This window comes from Otolemur garnettii, unplaced genomic scaffold, assembly GCF_000181295.1.
Source record: "Otolemur garnettii isolate 467f Iridium unplaced genomic scaffold, OtoGar3 scaffold00090, whole genome shotgun sequence".
NCBI lineage: Eukaryota > Metazoa > Chordata > Mammalia > Primates > Galagidae > Otolemur > Otolemur garnettii.
Genome location: NW_003852485.1, coordinates 1,648,613 through 1,666,914, shown reverse-complemented (window position 1 = coordinate 1,666,914; position 18,302 = coordinate 1,648,613). Strand labels below are relative to the sequence as shown.

General features: G+C 39.3%; 1 protein-coding gene across 2 annotated transcripts in view; it reads left to right on the top strand.

Annotated features, from left to right (window-relative positions):
* The window catches only part of KCNH7 (potassium voltage-gated channel subfamily H member 7), a 470,910-nt gene that overhangs the window by 286,179 nt on the left and 166,429 nt on the right, over positions 1 to 18,302 (top strand). For both annotated transcript variants that reach the window (XM_003795144.2, XM_012808462.1), the window contains exon 3: positions 17,531 to 17,686. In XM_003795144.2, coding sequence (XP_003795192.1) covers positions 17,531 to 17,686 — 156 coding nt within the window. The remainder of the gene's footprint in view (positions 1 to 17,530; positions 17,687 to 18,302) is intronic.

Here is an 18,302-nt window from a genome sequence, read left to right as displayed (position 1 = left end):
AATAATTTATTACCAATACCAACAGCTTGCTGGGTATGGAAGTGCTTCTGTGATCTGTTCTCTCTCAAATGCTTATTACAGGAATCACACGAACACAAGCATTAGCTCCCACAATTAGTCAACATTATATGACATGCTGACTTTAAGAAAAGGAGATTATCCAGGTTTGCTCAGTGTATTCACACATGACTTTCATGTGAAGTGGGGACAGTTTCAGGGCACTAGGACTATACCTTGACTACTTTAAATATTGATTACAGGAAGTGATTTATTTGTATTGTTTTTGTCCAGTACATTAAATGCATTCCACTTACATCACTCCATTCTAAAACTCTCCCATATCTAATAGAATAATTTTTACCTGAGTTTTCTTTTCTACCATAAGTATATCTTCAGTGATCAAATGTTTTTCTAAGTTCACCTCTTTTGTTTCATTTTTTAATCTTGCAATAACTCATCTTGTCGAGTAGTGGCTATTTCATGTGCTCTCTTCCAATTATTTTTGGCTTAATTTTTACTTTTAACCGTCAACTCTTACTAGGTCCCCCGATTCTCTTTCACAATTTCTTCATTGGGAAAAAAGTCTTAATTTTTTATTTGCTTTTCTCCCTCATGTGCATAATTTTGCTACTCTATCATGCATAACTTATAGTCAAATTACTTGTTTGGAAATACTCGTACATTGTGATGCTTTTAAATGACTTTGAGGTTTCCCGTGAAGTATTAATGAGTGATTTTTTAAATTTGTATTAAATCTTCTGTCAGTTTTTGCTGCTTTTTTTTGCTTTGTTTTCCATCATTAGCGCTCCTCTTCAGATGAAATTTTTTTTAGATCCCCTCACTTTCACTGAAATGTTGGATTTGATCATGGCAAATTACTCATTTAGCAATTTATCATTCTTCTTGACCAGCGCACAAAACTAAGTCTATTATATTTCATCCCCTTTGAAGTTCTAGAGGAATTAAATTTTGGAAAGTGATTTATCTTATACAAATATCTGACACCCACATTTTGTCCTGATTAAGATTCCTGCTAATCTTTATGGGGACAAATGTAGTACCACATTATTATTATCTGGCCTAATTCTGCAGGTTCTTTTAGCCTTGTCTAACATATCCAGCTGATTCTCATTATCTTAGTATTTTGCTACATTTTTATTTTTTTTTTTTTTGTTAAATCATAGCTGTGTACATTAATGCAATCATGGGGTACAATGGGCTGGTTTCATATACCATTTGAAATATTTTCATCAAACTGGTTAACATACCCTTCACCACATTTTCTTAGTTGTTGTATTAAGATATACTCTACCCTTAGTAAATTTAATATGTACCCTTATAAAATGCACCATAGCTATGCTCCCAGCAATTACCCTCCCTCTCCCCTCCCTCACCTCCTTCCTCCTCTTCTTGGACTATAGTTGGGTTATAGCTTTCATATTGATTCTTAAAATATAAAATATCTACTTACCAAGATTCCATTTACTTTCCTTGTTAATAACAACTTTTATCCTGGATGACTTAGGATTTAAGCAATTTGAAACACTCAAGTTGGATAATTTTAATGAAAATACTACTATTTACACAAATTCAGACAGGGTTTAAGAGAAGCAACAGGGAATGACGCAATATCCCAGGATTAGTAGTACCAGAGGCAAACCTTTAGAAGGGGGAAGCAGAAGGAATGATTATTACTCAGCCTCTGAGACACAGCTATGTGTCAAGCACTAATAGAAACTATAGTGGTAGTGAAAGATGCAGCCAACCCACTGAAATCCCATAGGGTTGGAGTCAGGGGAATAAATATTCCAGCATCACTGTCCTCACTCCCTCCAATTTCTTGCTGGAAATCTCCACTGGCTGAAACCCAACTGGAAGTTAGAGAACAAGGAAATCCTTACAGCAGTTTCTCTCTATTCTGAGGAGACACATAGAAGGACAAACTGAAGCATCCCAGAAGAAATACATTAGTGGTTATGTCACCATCAATTCCTTCTTAGAGAGGCTGCAGCTTAGGGGCAACATATGACACTGTTCCTTTATTTTTCCTAAACCCAGACTCCAAAATACCATTCAATGTCCCTGTATTTTGCTAAGCATTCCATACCATTTTGGAAATTTATTTGGAAATATTTATGTATTTCCCATTAAGATACAACTTGATTTCACCTCTCTGGGACCCTTCCATAAAATCTGCACAGGGACTCTTAAATACTTATTGCTTCTCAGGTGCAGTTCTTAGAAATAGCAGTATTTGGGGGGGCGACTGTGGCTCAGTGAGTAGGGCGCCAGCCCCATATACTGAGGGTGGCAGGTTCAAACCCGGCCCTGGCCGAATTGTACCAAAAAATTATAGCATTGTGGCAGGTCTCTGTAGTCCCAGCTACTCGGGAGGCTGAGGCAAGCGAATCACCTAAGCCCAGGAGTTGGAGGTTGCTGTGAGCAGTGTGACTCAATAACACTCTACCAAGGACAGTAAAGTGAGACCCTGTCTCTACAAAAAAAGAAAAAAAAAGAAAGAAAGGAAAAAAGAAACCAGTAGCATTTTAAAAAGTATCAGGGAAATAAAGTCAGTCTCTTTCTTCAATGGAAATGCTGGTGCAAGCCTTTCTTACTGTGTTTTTCCGTGATGTTACTAGATGATCAAGTGTGGGTTCCTTCCTCGTTTTTATTAGCATTGATGCTATGTTATTATCATATCTGCTTTCTTTGTCCCTAGAAATTGATAATAATGATAAGGAGAAAGAATCTAGAAAATTAGTTCTTTTCCTCTCAAAATTTTTATTATAATCTCTTCCTTCTCAAATATGGTACATGATAGGTTACCTTTGCTGGCAGTTTTATAGTATCTATTGTAATCTCACTAGTATTTTCATTCTATTTTTTTTTCAGTTTTGCCTTAATATTTGAGGAGTTTAAAAAGTCACCATTGAAAGTCTCTCCAGTAGCTTACTCTAGTGCCTGAAATTTCCATCTTTAGAGAAACTTCTCTGATATAGGACTTCATCTCTGGGAAGTTCTTACTAAGTGGATTTAAGCTTACCTGTGAGAGGTGACATGTTGACATATTCACTGACCATCTTCAAAGTCATCAGGCAAAAATAATGAGTTATTGGTGTTTCAATGAAATCTGTTTAGAGAAGATACAGCTTAACCTTCAGCTGATGGCATTCACCCCAGCTTTTATATCCAACTTATCCTAGTTATGGGTAAATGCAGGGGAACTTAGAGATTTCCTATAAAAAATCTCATACCCAGAGCTTCTATTTATTCTCTTATCTCAAAATTAAGCCCCATATATCTCTGAAGTCAGGAAGTGCTTAAGCAAGACTCTTAGATAAATTTACGGACAGGTAAATTTTCATAAGGGATGATACTGAGGCTAGAGGTAAGGTCTAGGGAAGCAACTGGATCTACAAGCTAATGGGACCAGACTTAGGGAACATAGGGTCCAGGGGTGCCCAACCTTTTTTCTTTTCTGCTGCACATTGGAGGAACTAGAGTTGTCTTGGGCTACACAGTAAATACACAAACACTAACGAAAGCCAAGGAGCAAAAGAAAATGTCCATATATATTTTTGCAATATCTGACATCACAGATAAACAAACAGTCCTCAAATAATCTGCGTGCAGCCTGTGGGTTGCAGGTGGGACACCCCAGGAGGGACTAAAAAGATCACAAGGGAAATGGGCAAATTATAAGCACATTATCTCCCCTCCCCAATTAAACAAAAAGGTTGGGACCTGTCTTTTAGTCGATGACTTGCTGGCTACAGAACTCAAAATTATTCTTTGATATTTTATTTATGACAATAACTCACACTTTTTCAAATATATAAGGCAATGTGTTAAGCTTTTTATAGATACTGGGTCATTTAATCTTCTCAATAATTCCATTTTACAAGTGGGAAAATCTGACCCTCAGAGCAGTTAAGTCCCTTATTCTAAGATCAAATAGTAGAAAATGGCAGACTCAGGAATCAACCCCTGACAATCTTGTGCAGAGGCTTCAGGAGTAACCACTACACACACAGCTTCTCGTGGACGCAGAGAATAAATACATCTTGCCACTCAAGTAAATGTATACTGCTGTGTGAACCAATCTGTGGTCTCAGTGTACAGTAGGACTGTAGCCTTCCTTACCCTATTACTTCAAAAGGCGCGAGGCTAGTTCATGAATTCAATACTGTAGGACATAAAAGCAACAATAAATGTGGTCCATGGGAATTTGAAATGAAACCTCTTTCCCTCTTGCTGTGCAGCCACCTTTGGAAAACCACACGCAGGGCAAAGTGAGCCACGGCAAAGCAACCCCTGCCGTCAGGCGCCTGCGGGAGCCGGTGTCTCTGGCAGCCTTAGGGAACAGGGAACATCTGTAGTAGCCATATGCCCCAAAGCCTGGAGGCACAGCCTGGGAGAAGGGTGTTCCCCCATTAATCCGGACCAACAGGGCTCTTTCTTCTGGAAGAAAATGCCCTATTGCCACGAGTTTTCTAGGACATCCTTTTTGTGGACATTAAAAAAAATAAAAATAAAAAATCCAAGTTATGATGTTTCAACAGAGTAGGAATTTTTGTGAGAGGAAGGGAGGCCTGAGGCACCTGGAGAAATACCTTTGCTGCCACCTGCTCCTGCTTTGATCACTATGGTCCCTGATACACCGAAAAAGCCTAATTTTCACCTCGGTAAGGACTCTATACCCCTGACAGAGGACTTTCAGAAGAGGTCTGAGCCACTTCCAGTGATTTGTGGGTGTCTTAAAATGCGCCTTTCCCTGTGTTGAATGCGACAGAGAATCCTGAAGGTGTCTCAGACTGTGAGGGATACAGAGCCCATGTGACTGAGGTCATTCAGACCACCCGTGGACAGGTGAAAACAAACGCCTCACTGGGTGGTGTGAAGAATCAGTGACCTATGTGACCGGGGGCAGTTACCTGTGCTTTTCATGTCTCAGAATGAGGTGAAGACTCTTAGATCACTTAGAAGAAGAATAGTCTAAGAATCAGTAAGCTACGTGACCGGGAGAGTTACTTGTGCTTTTCATGTCTCAAGCCCCACTTCTATAAAATGAGGATATTTCGTGTACACACATCCTTAAGATTTTTATGAGGAATACATGCAAAGGACTGGAAAGCTTGTGAAGGAGTCAGAGTAACAACTGGCATAGAGCAATTGTTTAATAAAAGGTAGCTATTGGCCAGGCCCCGTGACTCACGCCTGTAATCCTAGCACTCTAGGAGGCCGAGGCAGGTGGATTCCATGTGCTCAGGAGTTTGAGACCAGCCTGAGCAAGAGCAAAACCCCATCTCTACTGAAAATAGGAAAAAAAAAACCTAACCAGGTGTGGTGGTGGGCACCAGTAGTCTCAGCTACTCAGGACTGAGGTAAGAGGAGCTCTTGAGCCCAAGAGTTTGAGGTTGCTGTGAGCTATGATGACACCACAGCACTTCACTCAGGGTGCACTCTGTTTCAAAAAAAAAAAAAAAAAAGTTACCTATTCTCAAAATCAGAAATATGAGGCATGTAGGCAAATAAATAGGTTGCCCTGGAAGGGGCCACACATGCTCACCTTGCCCTGGAGTCTCCACATTTCTGCACTGCTCACACTTTCCCTCTTCCCGGGGAGCTGCTCCTCCTGATTTCTGCCTATCACAATCACAGAAGACCGAGCTTCAGTGACGCTTCCGTCATGAAATCTGCCATATCCCTGAGGGGAGTTGTTTGCCTTCTTCCCAGATACTCCATCACAGTTCCACAAGTGGATTCTTTTTGTTTGTTTATTTGTTTGGGGGGATGAAAGATCCCTGTTTTTAGTTGTTTGTAACACCTACAATTTCTGGTACAGTACCTTGTACACAGTAGGTATCCAACATGTTCTTGTAAAATTTTATTAGTTCGAAATATATTTGACTCATTCGTAGATATAAAAATAGATATACATTATTTGTAACTTTTGTCCCTGCTCTAGAGTAGCAAACACAGTGAGAGCAAAATGTCTGGTTCCTTTCATCAATTACACAGACATGAACCAAGCAGAGCATGCCGTGCGTGGAGCCACGCACAGCCTGGGCAACCATGGCCTCCACCCAGTGGGTGCTCGGCCCCGGGATTCTCACTGTGTTGTGACCTTGGCAATCATGTGCGCACACCGTGACGACATGCAGATTTGCTGGTATTCTGAGTTAGCTGGTTCAGCAATAATGCAATTTGATGGAACAAATGGCACTTTAGTGGGGGTAAGAGGACTTGCTTTAAGTACATGAGACTTGGGAACATTAATCTGTCTTGTGAAAAAAAATTTTGAGCCAAATAATCAAACATTTCCTTGAGTATCAAAAAACACAAGTTATTAAAAATTGTCACAAACTTCCTGATCATAATGTAGACTTGGTTTGCCTGGAGACTGAGTGCAGCATTGTGAATCAGCCTCAACTTGTTCTAACACTTATATCTCCTCTTACACTCACTCAGTCCAGAAAGTTCCCAAATTAAACAGAAACTTGAGCTGAGAAGTAGGTAATCCTCATCGCACATCTTAAAAGACTGCATCTGATTTATGAGTCAGACAGTGTGTAAGAATTTTTCTTTCTAATTTCAATCACCAGCTAATTTATTCTTGGTTTATCAAATATTTAAAAGGAGCTGAACTTGCTTTTCTCAGTAATCAAGTTTACAAGTATGAGAAGAACCTCACACCTGAGCAGCAACGTTAACATAGAATATGTCAATGGAAAGGATGGAGAGTCAACAAATAATTATAAATTCATAGAGACCCATATTTTGAAAGGCAGGAGAATGACTCCTGAGGAAACACTGTCAAAAATAGTTCTTTAAACATCTCAGAGTTATAAAATTTCTCGTGCAGAATATTAAGGGATTATTGAATTAAGGCTTTTATGTTTGAAGACCTGATCTGGCAAGTAGCGTGCATTGGTCCTAGGATTTGAAACTCTGTCATATTTTATTTAGCAATAACTCAGAATAAGCATAGAAGGAAGCCACTGCTGCAGGACGCATGATCAAATTTTTGAGAGCTCAGACCAGAACCAAGACCAAGCAAAATATAATGACTAGGTGACAGTGACCTTTGGCATTCCTTCTCCTTTCCTGGTTCAGCCCTTTTCCCCCTGTCTTTTGTCCCTCCCCAGTAAGCACCTAGGTGACCTATGATATTTACTTTCCTCTCTCTCAGAAGGGTGTCTTTAAAACAGGGAGGAAGCCTGACAAATTCAATGTTTCTCAATGACATTCCAAGGAACTGGAAAGTATCACAGATTTCTCTATAATAGGACCTTTGAGTGAAAGAAATTTGGAAAATACTACTTTGAACAAAGTAAATTTACCTTTTATCCCCCCCCGAATTTCTCAAAACCTCTATTACGCTAATGTACACTATGCTTCTCCTAGCGGAGGGCATTTCCTAAATTGGATCAATGACATCAAGCCCTTTCTAGAAACATCTATTAACAGCTCACTCTTTGGGAAACATTGATACAGGAGAAAGAGTGAAGACGGGACAGGTCTGAGTTCCGAGCCTGGTTCTGCTACTTGCTTGAGAAGCTTCTCTGAGACAAAGTTTTCTTATGAGAAACACATCTCATATAGAAGACATTCAAAATACATAGCCTGATTGATTATTTAATTACGCAGTTGAAGGAATAATATATAGGGACCCAGGAAGCAGAATAGAGCACCCCTATTCTTAGGAATATCAGCTGAGAAGGCCCTAAACTGATTAAACAATAAAAGGAGGGTAAATGAAAAATGATCAGGAGCCAGTATCGGACTGAATAGATTAAAATGAACTATGAGGTTGGGGGCAGGCTGGGCAGGTGAATTGTGCCTTCCTGTCTCCCAGTTGGCAGGAGAAGGGAAATCTGTCTAAGCCAGGAGGGCTGCAGAAAGGAGAAAGACTAAGGGAGAGAGATGGGAAAGTTTTAATTTTCAAGCCATTGCTTATAAAAATCTCTTAGAATTCCTCTGATTCAAAAATCATGGAAATTAGAATCTTGACATAATGAAGGAATTGGACCCCAAACAATCTGTCCTCATCACAGAAAGGGCACCACGTGCCTCAGGACCAAGGGAGAGGAGAGACTGTATGCCTGCCTCACTTTACCTCTGCCTGATGGGCTAATGATGGATTCAGCGTCATTAAGTTTTTTATGAGAATGCAAAGGATGTTGAGTCACATAGAGTCCTTTACTGGGCTGGCACCTATACATGTTAGCTGTTGGCATTAAATTTCTTCTGAAAATGTGATTTCAAATCCTGACCACAGAACCCGGAGCAAATCAATAAATAAAGATTGTTTCACACATTTCCACTACGTCCCCAACTCTACTGACCATGAAGCTTGCCCAATGAAGCCAAGTTCTGCTGTCATAAAGGACACCTGGTGTACAGTGTACTTTTCAAAGGCAATGAGATAATCCACAGGGACTAGAGAAACACAGGAAATAAATCAAGGGTCTCGCTCTCACTGAAGAGTTAAGGAGACCTATTTTAGGCTTTCCATGATAAAAAAAGGCTTTCTTCTGCTGAGTCGCCATCCACGCTCAAATTGCCACCTTCTGATCTGAAGACAAGTGGGTTAACCTGATGAGTCCCTCTCACATTCCTTAAGAGTTGAATGGTTTGATTGCATCATTGAATCTTTGGAAGTTATCCACTATTTCAGCTTGAGAAACTGATTTTTCCTACCCCACTTAGTAATAAGAACGCTCTTTATTGCTCACATCCTATCTCCCAGATTCCTTGTTAAGTATTTTCCATGTGTTATCTTATTTCCCCTTCCCAGCTACACTATGAAGTGGGGACTCTCTCTGTCCTCATTTTACAGGTGAGGAATCTGAGTTTGGGAGAGATTAAGTAACCTACCCAGGGTTATTCATTGAATACATAGAGTCACATCTGTCCAATTCTAAAGGCTACGCAGAACTACACAGCCAAGAAATGTACTACTCCCTGGCACTGCCTTGCCGTCTTCTGAATGTCTGAACATTTAAAATCATTTTAAATAATTAAAAATGAATCATGCATTTCATCAGCACCTCAGACACTGCCAATCCTACCACACAGCAGAACATGACAATGACAATTAGGTTCGTCTAAATTATCTCTTCATTTTTTTTTTTCAAATAACAAGCAAATACATATAATCTCTCCTGGAATTTATGAAAGGAAAATTTCTACTCCCACATTACTCCATCAGCTGTATTAGTAATATGAAAATGTTCAGGCTTATTATAATTTAATTATGTTGGTGGTTGTATATTAAATCGGTATGTATTAGTGATTTCTATGGCAAGGATGTTTCTTCAGAGCTCAAGTACTATTAGTCCACTGCCAGCTACTTGCCAGCTCAGTCCTTTTGTTTATAATGCTTCTGTATAAAGCATTCTTATTAGTTCACATGAGTTCCACCTCTTTGTTTTCAGTAGACTCCTTTAGTCTTAACAAGGTGATTAGAAAAAAATGAGAGAAGTGGACAAGCCTTCTATTGATGGTCATAGGCCTCCCATAAGCAGTGAAGTCGAACCCACTCTTATCAGGCTAAACAGGCGATATGTGGACACTGAAATGATTCTATTTATTCTTGTTGATAAAATTGTAAGAATTATTAACTACTCTTCTAATTATGCCTCTGTCTCTTAAATAAATAAATACCTCCTTTATCATTTGAATGCAGTTCTCTCCCTAAGACATCACTTAGGTATACTATTTTACTATACAGTAAGCTGAATAGTAAAATACTTCTGAACACATTCTTATACTTAAAATATTTCCCTCTATCCCCAGCACAAAAAAACCCACTGAATTTCAAGAGTATAAAAGACCATCAGGACATGGACTCCTATCACTCCAGCCTCATCTGTCACTCAAGACCAAATATTATACATTCTAAGTGCCATTATTCTGTTGAAACCAAGTTGCTTAACAAACTAACATAGGTATCTCACAGGCCTGTGTCTTTACTTCACCCAAGAGCATCCTTTGAAAATAGGTGCCAGGGCCTAGCCCCTCCCTGCACAATCCAGCCAGTGGCTTCTCATTGTCAATCCAAGTCATTACAATGCAACAAGGCACTCACTCCTTCTTCCACCCCCTCCCATGCCCCTGCTCTGTTTCCTCTCCAGCCTGGATCCAATCTACCTTCCCTCAGTTTAATATGCTTTGTCTCACTCATCTCCTGCCTTGGCATGCTTTGGTCTCAGGGCCTGTCATAGTCTTTGGAGGTAAATTTCGTGTCTTAAACAACAGATATTTTTTTTCCTCATGGTTCTGGAAGCTGGAAGTGCAAAATCAGGTGCCAGCGTGGTACGTGGGGAGGCCTCTCTTCCTGGCCTGCAGAGGGCTGCCTTCTAGCTGGGTCCTCACACAGCTTTCCTCTGTGCCTGTGCACTCCTCTGTTTCTTCTTGTGAGATTAGGATTCCACCCTTATGAGCTCATTCAACTTTATTTACTTCCTTAAAGGTCCTACCTTAATATATAGTCACATCAGAAGTTAGAGTTTCAACATATGAAATCCAGGGAGACAAAGTTGAGTCCATAACAGGGTCTTTCCATGTGTTGTCCCCCCTTTCCCCGGAAATCCTCAGGACTCATTGCTTATTTTTCTCAATTCTTTCCTGGCACCTTCAGCAAGACCTTTCTCATTCCTAAAAACTTAGGTGCAACATTTCCTGGCCTTATATAAGAACAACTCTTTGAACATTTAGGTTTCTATACCTACCTTGTATTAAAATATTGCCTTCCTTTGAGCTATCATTTATTGAGTACCTACTGTGAGCTAGGCGTTGTACTCTGGAGGTATCCTCTCATACACTGCTCACAATTTAAAATGCTGTTGTCTGAAAAAAAAAGAAGTCAGAGCACAGAGAAGCTAAATAACTTGTTAAGTTTGGAAACCAGGTATCTCTCTGACTCCGAAGTCCATCTTTTTAAAACCACAGTCTATTGCCTATGGAGTCACAAGTGCTGCTCTCGTCTGGATCTTGGGGACAGCTTTCTGGGATCTGTCAGGGAGGAGTAAAAGGATTTACTGAGCTCCCATTAAGTGCAGAGGCCTATGTAGAGAAAATGAGAACATCTTGCCTTTGGAAAGCTTATGGTTGAGTTGTAAACATACTATAACATGCAATATTTTTACTGTTATATTATTCTAAAAACCTTATGATGAATCTGGAAGTGGATTATGAGTGAGGATTATCTGTGGTGTTTACTTGTCATATTAGGCATATAATAATAATTGTTAAAAAATGAGCAAAAGGGGGTGGTGCTGTGGCTCAAAGGAGTAGGGTGCCAGCCCCATATGTCGGAGGTGGTGGGTTCAAACCTAGCCCTGGCCAAAAAATGCAAAAAAATAAAATAAAATAAGCAAAGGATAAATGATGTCGGGCAAACTTTCCTGTCATAGAAATGCGTCTGTTCCTGCTCCAGGACTCCATCATGATCCGGTCTTGTTCTTGGATCAGAACTTGTCTGTGGCGGTACAGATGTCAGCAGACAGTTATTGGTATAATATGAATTAAGAGGTATCTGGAAAGCATTATCTACACAACTGAAATGCTGTATTTTTTCTTCATAGAGGTTACAATAGATTTCCTCTTGGGTTAATTGTTGTTTTTCACCGCCCCCGTAAAAATTCTCCAGGCAATAGTAATCACCTACAGCGGTTCTCAACCTTCCTAAGACTGTAATGTATTTTCATTGTTTAAAAGGGGTCGCCACCCACAGGTTGAGAACCGCTGACTTATGTCATTAATAGTTCTATAAAAAAAAAATCAATATTTCTCAGGATGCTCCTCCTGAATTCATTCTATTTCCCCTTGGAAGCCTAGAGAGAGGAGTAGAAGATGGAAGAGGTAGTGAAAGAAAGAAAAAGAAGTATTAGCTACAGAAACCCAGTATAAATTTGCTTATTTCTCATTGTGCCTTCCCCCTAGGTAACTGTCTCCTTCTAGGAGGTGAACGGATCCTTTTTGTTTTTTAAGGAGCCTTTCAATTCAAGATGAACAAAGCTGCCTGGTTGAGGAGGCCTTTGTGTCCTGAGGTTGCTGGGTTATGTTTTTCTTCTAAGGCAGGTTTCTATTGATATTTTTTAATCTTCAAAGGGCCTCCCAGTCTACTACAAAGAAGGGAAGAAAAACTCCCAGACATTCACTGAACCCATCAGCTCAGAGAATAACCTCCACTTTGTGCCCCCAAATATGAATAAACAGTACAGCCTGTGGCTCCAAGAATGGTAGAGGGTTGGAGGCGATTACCTGTGTGGGTTTGAGAGATAACTTGCTCTTCTGGAGACCTTCAAGCAATAGGCATAAATAACAGCTCACATTATCGAGTTTCGCTGCATGCTCAGTACTGTTCTGAGAGCGTCAGGCGTGTAAGAGTGCTGTTGAACAGTGTGAAACTTGCACTGTGATCAAAGTGCAGCTTACTTTTGTTTTTCCCCATCCCATGAACTCTGTCCCCTGGGAGTAATTGACCACTGGTTTCGGGAGGTGATGTAGCACATCTTCCTTTGCTGGGTCACTCTCAGGTAATAAAGCCTTATATTAATTTTCCATTGTGAAAGGCAGTGTCATTCCTAAAGTTATAATTCCCAGACTGCTCCAGGTTAGACTGCAGCGGGAAACAGGCCCCGACTTTCTTCCCTTTACCACCTTCCCTCTTTACTGTCTGGTTGCCATCACTCCAGGAGGAAGGTGAGAGGGACGAAGGTGTGGAGCAGGCCGCTCCTTACCTGGCTGGCCTGGTGGCCCTCTCTGGTTCTAGAACAGAGGCAGAGTTGGTGCCGTCTTCCCTGGGCACTTAGAGGGGTCTTCAGAGCCCATGCCTGGACCCTGCTCCTTGCAGGTCCCTTCCCGCAAGACTTTCCCTCTGCCCCCAGGCTCCTAGATCTTTCCTTCCTTGTCCCCCATCAGCAGATGGCATATGGCCTGGTCATCGCTCTGGAGTCCCTCTGCCTCCTATCCAAGGACCCTGTGATGGCTCTTGGTCAGACACTCAGGTCACAGGGGCCACCTTGAAGCCCTTCCACTGATACTGGTGCACAAGCCTATCCCAATCATGACTCCCTGACTCTGCAGAAGTGGAGAGGTCATCCCTTCTGTTCCCTTCACATCTGCAGGGTTGAGGTCCTACAATGACCACCTGTTCATCCACACTAGCTTTTCGAAGGCATCCTCTGTGCTGCCCAAGTGCAGAAAGCACATTTTAAAGGTCTTGGGGTGGACTCTTCAGGTCCCCTCATTAGGCCCAGCCTTGAATGAAGGCAGTTCACAAAGGTAGGAAGAAGGGAAACTCACAGCAGTCCAACAGTCCTTTCCAAAGAATGGTTCCCCAGTCCCCCACACCGCTCTCCTGTGCACTACCTGGCTTTTTACATGGTTGACTTAAAAGTTTTGTAGGTTTTCTTTGTCAATTTACATGTAGGGAGTGGAAGAGGGTCATTCTCACTGCAGTTTCCTGGAGACTATCACATTAGCATATCATGTCAGTGAAAATAGTGACAGAAAATCCTAATCAAATATCCTAGTACACAGTATTAACTCATTTAACTTCCAGCATAATTCTATGACATACAGAGTATCCCCAGTGTACAGATAAGTAAACTGAAGAACCATATCTATAGTAAATTGTCAGAGGGTAAGGCAGGAAGAGTAGGGAAATCAAAGGAGAAGCCGCTACCGTCAAAACATCCCAAACAGAACCCTTCTTATCACCTTCAACAACATCCCCTTGGTCCAAACCATTCTCATGGCTCAGGTGGACTATTGAAATGTTTTCTTAACTGGCCTCCCTGCTTCATCCTAGCCCCACCCCCTGCAAAGCGGTTCTTCACAGTCACATTAAAGGGATAGTTTTAAGTCAAATCATGTCAACCCTCAGCATAGAACTCTCCAACACCCTCCTGTCTAACTCAGAGAAAAGTTTCAGATCCATGGTTGGGCCCCCTCCGCAGAGTGGCCCTGCTGGTTTCTCTCCCTCCCTTCCTCTACCCCACAAACACCACACTGCTAACTCACATTGGCTTCCACGCTGTTCCTGGGAGCACAGGCTGTGCACACAAACCACAGGCCGAAGAATAAAACACATGTAAAGTGGTTCAAAGGGGGGGTCCAGGCATGTGCTTTTTCAGAGACAGGGTCTCACTCTGACATGTTATTTTAAAATGCAACTAGGTGTATGCCACTAAATTAATAATAAAGGAATAATGCTTATAATTTTCAGATTACCTTGAGTTTGCTTGTTGAATAGCTATAGTTAAAATTATACATTCTGGAAATTTTATTAAAATGAGCACTGTTCCTTTGAAACAGCCCTTCCCACCTTAGGAATATCTGCACTCAGATGACAAAACATGGACATGAACCTGAGTCTAACTAATATTAGTATAATTGCATGTGTAATTTTCCAAGTAATGGATGTTATTGTAAACAAACAGCTTCTTAACAGTATTAATTTCATTTGAATATAAGGTTCATTTTAACACATTCATTGGAATGTAACACTTATGTTAATAAGATCTGAACTTTTTCCAGATTTATTTCATTCTATTATTTCTACATTATTAAGTGTCTGCTTTTTCTTCATTGCAAGGTTAGTACTTGCTAGATTATGTTACTGTTGCTTTTGCTTGACATGTTGCATTCACAAAGATATTTAGAAACACATAGTGATAACTTCTTGGAACAATGTCACTTTACAAAAGTAGCACCTTGACAGAGCTTGGAGTTGTGTAGCTAAAATGTTTGTACTCTATCAAATTTATTCTATTTGCCTCTTCTAAATTCCATGTATCTCCTTTCATAGTCTGCCTTTCAGAAGACTAGGCAAGATTGATGGAGATATTAAATCACCAAACTAAAAAAGAAAAAGCATGCAAATATGAGTCTTCAGCAGACTTGACAGGAGATAATGTTGCTTCAAAAGAAACGTACAAAAACCTGGGCAATAAATAACAGGTTAATTACACTAAATATGCTGTGGAGTCACTGCTGAACTTTTCTCTAAAACACTATAATTTTATGATTTTAGGTACAAGACAGTAAATTTGCAAGCATTTATATTGGAAGACATGATGCCGCCCCTCACAACTGAACGCAAAATTACTCTATTATGTTACAGACCTATTAGATCTCCATCCTCATGTCTTTTACTGATTGACAGAACAAAAACTGGTGTTTAAAATTCTGTTTTACAATCAACAGTATACTCCAAATGTTGAAAGATTTGAAAACTGCTCAGTAACAAATCGACAAATTCACAACGATATTCTAAATGATCCAGGAAATGTCATTTTAAGTGGTAAAATCAATATGTATTTTGGTTCATTAGGAAAGTAAGTACATAATGGCTATTTCTAGCATCTCCTCAGACTCCCTGTTGAACCAGTGTGTATTGTGATGCCTGGCCTGAAGCACTGCTATTTTTAGTTCTAATGGAACAGTCTTAAATTGTTTATTTTCTGTTTACTAAAGTCATCCCGTTTGTTACCATGGAAACTATGACAAGTGCTCTAGCTAACTATTTCATTACATGAATTGAAGATAGAGCTGAAAAATGAAGGCCCATCAGGCCTTTCCTAAAGCGTATTTTCTAACATCTATAAAACTATTGCCACATCCACAGAAAATGTGAAATCGGAAAGTTTGAAAAAGTGAAATATCTTGTTTAATGGTCTCCCATTCTGACGTCAGAGATTGCTTTTCTGGAAGAAATGATCATCTCTGCCTCTAATAAAATTGTCCATCAGCAAATACCTATGATACAAGTTTTTCTGATGCAAATAAGAATAAAAACATTTACCATAAATAAAGAAGATATAATGAAAAACTGAAAGTAAAGCATGCCATTCCCGAAGCATATTTTCAAGCATCTGTTAAACTATTGCCACATTTATAGAAAATGTGAAGTCCGTTATGAATAAAGTCCTCTACATTTTACATGTGAGAAGCTATCCACGTTTGAAAGTCTGGATTATAATAGCACATACACTTTCCCAACTTAGAAAGAATCTATGTTCTAAAATTGTATTTGTAAATCAGTTATTTGAAAATTAGAACATGTTTACTCATGGAAACAATTTTATGAATAATTAGGTCTCTAGGCCTGTCCTCAAAGGTCTTCCCTGTGAAGTCATCAATATATAGCAGTATCACTAATAATCTTCGTTCTCAGCACTGACATCAGGAGTCATGATTCAGGATCAGAAGAAAGGAAAGATTTTCTCATACTTATTTGTTTTTAATAGTGCTTATGTAGGCCACCATTTTGGAATACTTGTATCCATGGCTTTTGCTGATGTAGAGGGCTCCCAACTACATCTTTCAAGCTGTTTACCAGCCCCTGGTTTCCAAGTGTCCAAGTGCTCCAAGTGTCCTGGCACTTGCTCACATCTCCTGAAGTTTGGTGCCAGCCCAACCTGGCTCTCAACCTGTTTTTGCCTATTTATCACTGTCCTCTAGATTCAGGATGGTCTCAGCTAATTGTTGAAAAAGAAAGCTGTCCCTACTTGCTGAATGATTAAGAACACTTTGAAGTTTTGCATTTTAAAAGTATAATACTTTATTTGTAGCTCAAACAAATCTCTAGCCTATGAGATTTTCAGTACCATGACTAAAGAAAATACACAGAGGGTAAAGATTTGAGCCAGCTGCTTTAAGAGAATTCTAGAAGTCAGCTCCAAGGAATCAGTTAGAATCAACTTCTCAACTGTATGCTCTAAATCTTGAATCTTTGTATTTTTGTTGGAGAACAGATCTCGGTGATTGATTACAAACTGAATCATCCCTTTGTTCATTTCCTTTACAGATGATTATTATAAAACATATCTTATTATCTATATAATTTTGCTTCTCTAAGAATATCATGGTTTGGGTTGAATATATCAAATTAACACAATAATCTAGACAAAAACTTGTTCTTGTTTTCTAACAGATTAAAAATTAAACAAAACCACTGTAATTTGAGCAATATGAATTTCATATTAAAAAAAGCAAAGAACTTTGGGAACATTTTAAGACAGAGACAATAATTTAATATTTTATATCAAAGAAATTAGAAGAGAATAAGGGCATAATTTGTTTATTGCTAAAATCAAGACTGCACAAAATATCTTCACTGTATGTATAGATGTATTTTAATAGATTTAGCTTTAATCAAAAAACACAAGGAAAGAGTAAGAATTATTTCAAGGAAGTTAAAGAATATATATATATATTTTAAAATATGAACCATTATATGGATGAGTATAAAGGCAAATGAGATTTGATATTTCTGTTTTTCTACAATGTAGTAATAACTGAATTTGCCTATAAAATCTTTCTGTCAAAATTTATGCATATTTTAAGTGAATATGTATGCAATAAACTGTGAATTAAAAAATCAAATTATTTTTATTGAATTTCCATGACCATTTAAGATAGAAAATTCTTTATGGAGTATATTTCAGTTTTAATAATACTGACATGTCAAAACAAAGGTATATTTCTGACTAATACTCCATTTCCATCTCCCTAGGATCTACTTTTATTTGCAACACTCACATAATTCCAGTGAAAAATCAAGAAGGCGTGGCAATGATGTTCATCATTAATTTTGAACATGTGGCTGATGATAAAAATGCAGCCTCCCCCGAGAGGGTAAACCCAATATTACCAGTCAAAACTGTAAACCGTAAGTAAAAGCCAACATGTCTGCAATGCTCTTGGTAATCTGTCACTGTAGAAATTTTAATATGTTTTCCATTTTGATTCAGTTCTCAAAATATGTTTACATTTGGGCGGGGCCTGTGGCTCAGTGAGTAGGGTGCTGGTCCCATACACCGAGGGTGGCGGGTTCAAACCCGGTCCCAGACAAACTGCAACAAAAAATAGCCGGGCGTCATGGCAGGCACCTGTAGTCCCAACTACTCGGGAGGCTGAGGCAAGAGAATCACCTAAGTCCAAGAGCAGGAGGTTGCTGTAAGTGGTGTCACACAGCACTCTGCCGAGGGTGATAAAGTGAGACTCTGTCTCTACCAATAAAAAAAATAAATATATGTATATATATATATATATATATGTGTTTATATTTACATTTGAAGTAAAATGGTTTTATATAAGGAAGGCACAGATGATGTTACCCTTTGGTACATTACAGAACTATTGGCTGCTTTAGACGCCATTTGCCCTGGATATACCATAGTTTTTCAACAAGTCCCCTACTGATGAACATTGAATTAGTTTCCAAACTTTGGCTACTACACATAATGCTGGAATGAATTGTGCATATGTATTTTCTTTTTCTTTTT